Source organism: Morus notabilis, unplaced genomic scaffold, assembly GCF_000414095.1.
Source record: "Morus notabilis unplaced genomic scaffold, ASM41409v2 Scaffold52, whole genome shotgun sequence".
Taxonomy (NCBI): domain Eukaryota; kingdom Viridiplantae; phylum Streptophyta; class Magnoliopsida; order Rosales; family Moraceae; genus Morus; species Morus notabilis.
In genome coordinates, this window is record NW_010362558.1 from 417296 (window position 1) to 426956 (window position 9661).

A 9661-nucleotide genomic window follows, 5' to 3' on the forward strand; every position below is an offset into this window, starting at 1 on the left:
ACTGTTTCTGATAGCTTTTTACTGTAACAAAACTCAAATTCTAAACTCGAATCAGCGAAAAGAACGGGGCCTTAAAACTTGTATATTTACTAAGATTAAAAAAAAAAAAAAGTAGCCGAACAACCCATGAGGAAGTTTAACAAATATTCAGGAGAAAAAGAAAAAGTCGATACTGCTGATCGGGACTTATCTTGTGACTCTGAGATTCTTGAGCTTTCTCACTATTTGGCTGGGCTATATGTGCAAGAAAACTGATTCCAGTACATAATCATCTATCCTTATCATTTCCTTTTTTTCTCTCTTTTTCGCCTGAAAACTCCTTGTCACCGCCTGTTATACAATTGACAAGTTGATTTAGAAAATATGGCTTTATCATGTGGACAAAAAGCAATGTTTAAGAATATACATGAGTTGGATGCTTTCTTTTGGATGATTGGCTATGATTATAGTATATTTTAGGATGCCCTCAGATTAGATTGTAAAGAATTATACGCATGCACTACATTTGGTACATAGTATAATTACAGAGGAGTTAATTATCTCGTATTTAAAAAAATTAAAAAAAAAAAGAAAGAGAGAAAAAGGTATATGCGTTGGTTGATCAAACAGAACAAGCATAATCCGAGACCAAAGCAGGGGTCTCATAACCAACTGGTTATGACCCACAACATTAGATGACCTAAACACGTTGAAAAACCGGGTGGCAAAGTTCAAAGCAGAGCACGAACATCAATTATCTAGTATTTGGTATATGATATAGACGTGGAAATGGAATTTTTTTTAAGGGGACCATAAGAAATGAAATTTTTGTTTTGGACAACGAAACAACAGGTAAATCAATTTAGAATCAGTAATAAAATGTTTTGAGAACTATCAATCGTTCTAAACTTGTTTTATATGCTCTCCAATATTAATATATATATTATTTGAAATATGGACTAGCAATGAACGTCGTATCCTGATTAATCTTAATACAGTCTAAAGAGTAATACTATACTTGATGGATTACTATTGCTTGATCATAAGCACACACCAATTATATGGACTCACGGAACAATATTCTTTAATCATTATGGATAGGGAGAGAGAAAGCAACAAACATTCGTTAATCGTTACACTTTTATAAGCAAATTTGAAAATTAATTTCCTAATTCTTGAAAGGTTTTGAGTATATAGGGAGTATAAAATTTTGAACGTTGCTTTGCGCAGATCATGCATGCATGCAAAGGATGGCGATAATATCATATCTCTCTTTACATTCTCAACAATTTGAACGGATATACTGGGTTTTTTTTCTTTTTTTTTTTCATTCAACGAAAGTGACTGTTCATAATGCAAAAGGACTTTTCTTTTTTTAAAATTTGTTGACTGTTCATTATTTCGTACGACTGTGTTTCCTTCTTCGTTTGACGCAGTAGTCTTATTATATATATCATGACGGTTTGTCTTACTCTCTTATTACGAACGAGTAGTCGTTTTTCATCCTTTTTCTCTTCTTTATTCTCTCACACTTAATGAAGTTGAGCTAACTTTAAATTAGCTGGCTAGCTTTCGTTGTTTGTTTCTTGTGGCGGTTGCTTCTCTCTTCTAACGTGTGATCTTGGGCGTATTAGTTGTTCTAACTTTGTCTCGTTTCGCTAAGAAATCCTTTTGCAGAGTGATTTTTGTGATTCTGATGCTGTTCTTTTCTTCTTGTTTTTATTATCATTCGGTGGAATATATATATATATATATATATATATATATAACTTCTCACTAATTCATTAGAAAAAAATTCTTGGAATTTTTAGACTGTCATAAGCAAAACTCATGGATTAACATTGGAAATCGTGTGGGTGTGCATGTATAAACTGCAAATCCGAACTCGCCAACTGGTATGATTTGGGCAGGATATATAGAGTGATGATTACTAATGAAAAGCCATCGAAATCTGCATCTTCTCCAAACTTCAATAAGCATAATTACAAAGAAATATTAAAAATTTTTGGGGACTCAAATCTATTCACGAGTCTTGTTTCCTTCTAATTATAGAATGAGGTTAAAGCTGGGAAATCAGTATACTTTATATTTATAGCAGATATACTGCAGTAACTTTTTTCTTTCTTGCTCGTGATTGTGTGACGAAAAAGATAGTGGTATAAGGGTTTTGATATGAGGGCAGAACGTGTTATGTAGATACAGAGTTGAAAATTGAAAAGTTGCATTTGTTCACGTGAGAATGAGATTGTAATGTTAAGTGTCGCTTGATGTGTTGCGACGAATTGTTAGAACACTTTCGAGTTGGTTCTTTGGGAGAAGATTTCTTTGGTTTCGGGAGGAAACCGACAAGTCGAGTGGTGCTCGCTGATCAAGCTTTCTAAGGAGATTCTAGACAACCGAGACATCGTCAAGGAGGGAGTCGTTGAGTGTGTAAGACCGTTCAATCCTTTGTAATCTTTTGAACTTAGTGGATTGATCACTGTTTGGGCGTGGCTCCGCAGAGTAGGTGTGCGCACTGAACTGCGATACCATTTTTTGGTGTCCTTTACGTTTTTGCATTAGTTTCCTGCTTTACTGCTTTGTTGGTTTAATTTTAGATTCTCTGTCATAAAAAGTGTTATAACACTCTTTATGACACCGACTGAAAAACGGACCTAACAATGTGCAAATATGCATCGTTTTAATTCTATTGCAGTACAGATTATCAATCGTAATTTACTTTATCATTACAAATATATAATAACTATTCTCAAAAAGCCAAGTACAAAACCAATATTCTTTTTCACTATTGATAAGATATGAATGAACAAAGTGGACCAATAGAACTTCCCGTGACACCAAATACCGCCAATTCTCCTTCACGGGTGTTAAACTTGTGGTTCCTAGCTAGCCCCATTGTCTCACATTCTGTGTATATATACACACACATAAAAGTTGTGAGAATTCCACAACCACGAAAACAGAAAAAACTAATTAAGCTAGGCTAAGTACGTAGAAGCAATCAAAAAAAAATAGTTACTAATTAGGATCATACATCATATCGAACATGGAGATGATCAAGCTGGGATCGCGGAAGCTGGCCGTGGTTATGGTTCTAGTGGCAATGTTTGGGTTTTTGTTCGAGGGGTCTAGAGGGCAAGACTTGTGTAAATTGACCGACCAGGATTTGAACACTTGCAGGCCGGCTGTGACAGCCCCGAACCCGGCCGACCCCACCGGAGCGTGTTGCGAAGCTCTCAAGAAGGCCGACTTGGTCTGCCTTTGTCAGTTCAAGAACTCTGCGTTCCTGCCTATTCTAGGGATTGATCCCGACCTCGCCATGGCCCTGCCCAAAAAGTGTAATCTTACTCCCCCACCCGGTTGCTAATCAAGGTATAATAATGATAATAATACTACGTATCTTTTTTTCTTAAATATGTAGAATGTTCATGTGTGAGAAGAATATGAGTGTATAATTAGTGCAAGTACTTTATATCATGTCCAAGTTTGTCTAAGTTTATTAAAGAATACTTGTTACATCATCACGAGTATATAAGTTTTAGTTGTCTTTGGTTTAATCGTTTTGATGATGTACGTACTAAGTTAAAATTTCGAGCAGCTAGGCTAGGTAGTTTTACTCGTAGAACAGACAATTACTGTCACTTGCTAAGTAGGATTCCGCTATATATAGTGGCCTAATTACAAGCACTGAAATTTGCATCTTTAACGCTTGCTTTGTGTGAATATAAAGGAAAAAAAAAAAAAAAGAACCTTCTCTATGTAAACGCCATGAATCATTTAACGAAATGATTAAGAAGGTAAAAACGCTAGTTGCCCGAAAGGAGAGATACCATTAATTTTTAGTAGATTATTATTTGAGTTTGATGAAATTTTGGGTTTTAATTGTTCTCTGTGCTTAATTTGTCTGCTTTCAGGTGTGTGACAACCGAGTACTTCCTCTTGGTGTGTGCTGCAATTGGGTTTAATGATACATGTGTTACAAGTATGGTGTGATTTGCGGCTCCATTATATTTTTCTTTTATGTCATGTTATTTTAAGTTTGTAACAATCGTTACACCGTTGGTGTATTTGTATTTGTGAAATATTGTACGCGTCCTTTTGTTTGTGGTGTGCAATTTGGATTTCTGTTGTGTAATACATGTTTCCCTCTTCAAGAAAAGGTTTCAATTGCAATTACACCCCCTCTATAGTTTGATTACTGCTGGTCGTCGGCTTTTATTTATTACAAGAGGCTTATTGGATACAACGCGAGGACAAAGCCCATAAGCCCAGATTTTCTTGAATGTAAATAATCAGATAATGCAGTAAATAACAGTTTTTTGAAACTAAATTAGGTAAAATAACAGATTCTAAAATATTTGAAATAAATAATAATAAAAAGATTTTTTATTTCGTAAATTCTTTATTTACGACTAAATTTACATGATAAAAAGTTTTTTTTACCACATAGATTCCGTTCTTTTCACTGATTTGAGTTTAAAATTTGAGTTTTGCTACCGTAAAATGCTCTCAGAAACAGTCACATCTAACTTTTTTACTATAGTAAAAAGTTCTCACACAACATCACATCTCAACTCGAATTAGCGAACCGAACGGACCCGTAGATTTTTACGTGGGGTTGAAAAATTAAGGTCTGCTATCTCATTTTCCTATCTAAGAAAAGGCCTTAAAAGGTAGAGCTACAATCAGACAGTTGAGCTCAACAAATCTATGAAATCCAACAATACTGTATGCATTCCGGCATGTCTTGCCCTCTAAAGCCAAAAAGAACGACGGATCAAATCAAATGGCCTAAGCAAATGGATAATCCACAGACAAGTTAACCGGACTTTCTTCCCCAAAAAAACAGAAAGGAACTCAACAGGAATGCCAATGCCAAAGCCAAACACTTGCAGTCCACTCCGAACCGCCAAAAGCATCCACATCAATCTTCCAAATAAGCAACTTGTGTGTATTTCATGAATGTGAGCCTTCCAACCTTAATCTTCCAAATAGGATCTGCCATCCACAGCAAACCTTAACGTCGGCCAAATAAGCTTCTTCCTTTGTCATCGATTTATCTGGCACAAGGACTCCAACAAACACCTTATCAATGTCCCACCTCGTACATCTCGAGACAAACAGGTATGTCAAACAACAAACACTATCCACGCTTTAGCCAATCTAGGCCTTAAGTTTGAAACTGACCTCCAAACTAAGAACCCACCGCTCATCCCAAACTTCGATTCCCACCCGGTCCGGGCTTGACGACGAACCAAGCTAATCCTCCTGACGATAAGTTGCTACAATGATTAATTCAAGACTTCATTCTCCTTCATTTTTTGGCATCTGTCTAGGGCTCCCTTTGCCAAGCTAAGAATGCTTGGTGGGCTGTCTAACAAGAGATAGCCCAACAAAGAATAAAGGGGCTAAGAAAGATTGCACGACACCATGCATTGACACCTCAATTGGGCAACGCGCAACAATGAACGTAGCATGGATTAAGCATTTATAAGATTAAACGGTGGCGTATATGGCTTGTTTATTTTACTGATTTTAGTTTTTAATTCGAGTTGAGATGTAATATTTTTTGAGAATTTTTTACTGTAGTAGAAAAAGTTAAATGCGACATTTTCTGAGAGCTTTTTACAGTAAAAATTTAAAATTAAAAACTCAAATCGGTGAAATAAACGAGACTTAAATTCACTTTTTTTCCCGGTTGTCCCATTGACGAGTTTCCCTCAAATGAGGTTTGCCCCGACTAATATTGCCATCCAGGTTCCATCTAAACAGCCAAGATCGATGGAGGAGCAGTCCTTTAATTCTACCTAAGGCGGAAGGACCAATATAACCTCCATCAAAATAATTTCTAGAAACAGGACCAATATAACCCCCACATCATGCAGTCAGTCAAAATAATTTCTAGAAACAGAAGGGTACTCTAACAATTACTACAAGCCTGAAAGGAAATTTTCAGCTAAATTGAACAATTAATATAGTCCAATAATTAAACCCACAACTTTTTCATTCTAAAGGGCCTTTCCCACAGTTATTAAACATTTAGACCTCGTTCATTTCACCGATTCGAGTCTTCAATTTTAAATTTTTACAGTAAAAAATTCTTAAAAAATATCACATTAAAATTTTATCTCAACTCAAATCCACAAAAGAAACAAAATCTATTTATAAATTCTGAATTATAATTTAAAATTATTTTTATTTTACATATATTTTTAATAAAAAAAATACTATAAAAAATCATAAATCTTCATTCCAAAAAACTAATATAAAAAACAAACATCCTTCTCGCAACGCTACTCACGAGAAACCCACCCATATCTTCCCCTGACCCTCCATAAAAGTCCCATCTTTTTACCCACTCTAGTGGGGACCACGTTACAAGAACTTGGCCACCTCCACACGATTGCCACATCCCTCCTTCAACATATTATATATTAAACTAAACCCTCATAAGCTTTGTTCGCAGCACAGTACTCGTGTGTCATGTGCTCATTGGCGACGCGCGCACTGTCATTGTCAAAATAAAACCACTCTCGTCATCCAATTTATATCCTGTAAAACTGCCCAATTGGCACTTTCGCACACTTCGAAGCAACAAGGCGTTGAGAAAATGCATTAACAATTCCATGATTTTATCGCTACAACACAATAAACAATGAAGGCCATTATCAAAAGCAGCGTCACGTCGAAATACGAGGCAAGACGAAACTTGTTAAAATAAAATCCTGCATAAAAGACCTCAAAAGCCCATTGGCTTAACAAAGGCTATTGACTGAGAAGTGAGAGTCGTAAAAGAGCACATGACGCCGTTTGAGCCAAAATCAAAAAACGATCAGATTTGTGGATAATTGAATAGAGATAAAAACAGAGATTCAAATTTCAAGTAGACAGGGATATCTATGGTAGTAGTGTAGTCAAAATACAGCGCCAGCTGTAGGTTAAAAAGATGTCTTGAGTTGATTGTAAATGTCCAAAAAGAACGACAGAACAATTATCATCATCGCCTTCAGAATATTAAAAATAAAGACTAAACCCTATGATTAACCAAATCCTGACGTCCAAAAGACTTCTTTTCCTGATACGGGGCCCACAACGGCTTCCCTAAACATAGCAAAAGAAAGTGACAGTAAAACATAGTCTCATGACAAAATCAGATCCGACGGCTTCTAGGCTTCCACCTCCGCACACTTCTTCGCTGCGGAACAGATGAGCCAGACGTAGCCGTAGGGGTCCTTGACCTTGCCCACGCGCCCACCGCAGCACGCGCCATCACCCTCAACAATCTCACCCTCAGCAACAGCTCCGGCAGAAACGGCCTTTGCGACGGCAGCGTCGACGTCCTGAGTCTCCAGGCAGAGCACCACGCCACCAGATCCAGCAGATTTTGCTCTGCGCGTTTGAACAAGATTTGAGAACGAGCGAAACAAAAATAACAAGATCGAAAATAAAAAAGGAAAAAAAGTAATAAAAAGCTTATTGAAACGGCATAGAGTTGGTGCAAAGGAGTAAATCAAACGCCAAAAAGCAAGAGATATTAATAATGTTAAACCTAAAGACGACAAATCTATTATAATAATAATAACAGCAAATATGTAAGAGGTTGAACATATAGAAAAGCAAAACCGAGTGACCGTACAATGAAGACAAACGAGACAGAAAAATTAGGCAAAAATAGTTGAGAAAAAGACAAGAACAGATCTCGCACAAGAAAATTACAAAATAAAAGAATAAAAGGCCAAAAAATTCACAGTGCTCCAAATACAAAGATATTAGGCCAGAATCGCAAGCATAAACCACAGTCAGAAGGATAAATACAATATACGAAGTACAAAATAAAAAAAAATACGATCAAACTAAAGTCAAGGAAACAATATTCAATAAAACCTTCCAGAAAACGTTTTAAAACAGGTATTAGAAACACAAATATACATCTAGAAAATTAAACGAACAAAAACAGTCGTCCGTACAGGAAACGGACAGTCTTAGATGGAAACCAAAAGGCCATAACCGAAAGCGCTTGAGATATATCATATACGTAAAACGAAACTCGTCAAAGAGCTAACCAACAGTCTCAAATCATCAAAGTGAAAAAACAGCTTGATCACGCTAGTAGATCTAAGAAATGCAACAAACAAGGACGAGATAAGAGAAACGTACGGTGCAGCGGAGTCGTCAGCGACGTCGGAGACGAGAATGGTGGAGCCAGCGAGCTTGAGCTCAGCAGAGAGGATGAGAGGGAGCTCTTGTTCGGCCTTGCGCTTAGAGTGGAGTGTACGGCCAGCCTCCTCAGCGCCGAACGCAGCCTTGTAGAACTGAACGGCGTCGCTGGCCTTCGGAGCTTCGACCAGCAGCTGCGGCTTCACCGCCGTGAAGGCCACGGCCTCGGCGACCTTCTCAGCTCCTCCGTTCTGGACCTCCTGCTGCGCCATTGAAGCAAAAAGAGGACGATAAAGCGACAGAAGATTCGAGAGAAAGCACAAAGGAAGTCGAAACCCTAGGAGAGAGAAAAGAAAAGCTCAAACGGATAAAAATGAAACTGGCGTGGGTCTTGGGGTGGGGCTCTGGTGGGGTTACTTATAGAAGCGGGGAAGCGCAACCGTCTGTCTGTGCAAATATCGTGAGGATAAAACCGGTATTAAGATAATCATAAATTGACGAAAACGCCCCTGACCTTTGGTTGAATTTACTAAGGACTGCCCTCCCCTTTCCCAAATTCCATTTGGCGTGTCACGCACTCCAACTAATTAGTCGCAGCGTGTAGTTACTGTTCTGCGCTTCTCTACCTTTTCTTTTCCGTTAATGCACTATCGGATTTTTTTTCAATAAAAAATAGAAATATATGAGAATTAAAAAGAAAAATAGTAAGCATCGGGAAATTGGAAGGCGTGAATTTGAAACGTGGTTGAAGGGGCAATGATGAAATTATTTGGAAGATGAGTGGGCGATTTTGGTAAGGAAGGCGAAAAGTTTTGTGGAATGTGATATACACGGCAACGCGCCTGACAAGATAATCAAGGGTGGTCTGCTTTGGATTTTCGCGCGAGTTACTAAAGAGATTTTGGCATTTTTCGTGAAAGGCTTTATAGCGTCCTCGTCGTGTCCCTCAACTCCTAATTCCCAAGTGTCGTTAGTCTTTTTTATTTTATTTTTTTTATACTTTTTTATATATTTTAAAAGATGTAAGTCATTTTTTATTTGATGATTGACTCACCATGGCATTAATCTGTTATTAGACCAAGAGTGGTTTAATTAACCTCCAATTAGTAATTAGTAATGACTGTCTGCTTAAAAGCATCTCGACATCTCCGAGCAATCCAAATTAGTATGCTACTACCGAGTTTTATGGTCCGTTTACTTCGCGGATTTGAATTTTTAATTCGAGATTAGATGTAACATTTTATGAGAACTTTTTACTATAACAGAAAAAGTTAAATGTTATATTTTTTGAGAGCTTTTTACTATAGAAACCTAGAACTGAAAATTTAAATCGGTGAAATGAACGATGTCTTAATATTTGAATGTAAAACTCATTCTCTATTATATTGCTATGCTTGCTGTTGAATTTGACATCCACTACATTTGGTCGCAATATGATAAATATTAACATTTACATTAGACTCCATCACGGAATTGAAACCCTTATCAAATACGGGTCTGTTTGTTATATACTCAAATTCAAATC

General features: G+C 37.1%; 2 protein-coding genes across 2 annotated transcripts; one reads left to right on the top strand and one right to left on the bottom strand.

Annotated features, from left to right (window-relative positions):
• The first annotated feature begins 3025 nt into the window (after positions 1–3025).
• Positions 3026–3972, top strand: LOC112092380 (putative lipid-transfer protein DIR1). The gene is made up of 2 exons (XM_024168449.1): positions 3026–3315; positions 3894–3972. The coding sequence occupies exons 1-2, from the start codon at positions 3026–3028 to the stop codon at positions 3970–3972; spliced, it is 369 nt and encodes a 122-aa protein (XP_024024217.1).
• Positions 3973–6890: 2918 nt separating this feature from the next.
• LOC21398928 (uncharacterized protein At5g48480) lies at positions 6891–8518 on the bottom strand. The gene is made up of 2 exons (XM_010102516.2): positions 8137–8518; positions 6891–7368 (listed from the first exon to the last, which is right to left on the bottom strand). The coding sequence occupies exons 1-2, from the start codon at positions 8406–8408 to the stop codon at positions 7146–7148; spliced, it is 495 nt and encodes a 164-aa protein (XP_010100818.1). The 5' UTR covers positions 8409–8518; the 3' UTR covers positions 6891–7145.
• Positions 8519–9661: the final 1143 nt, after the last annotated feature.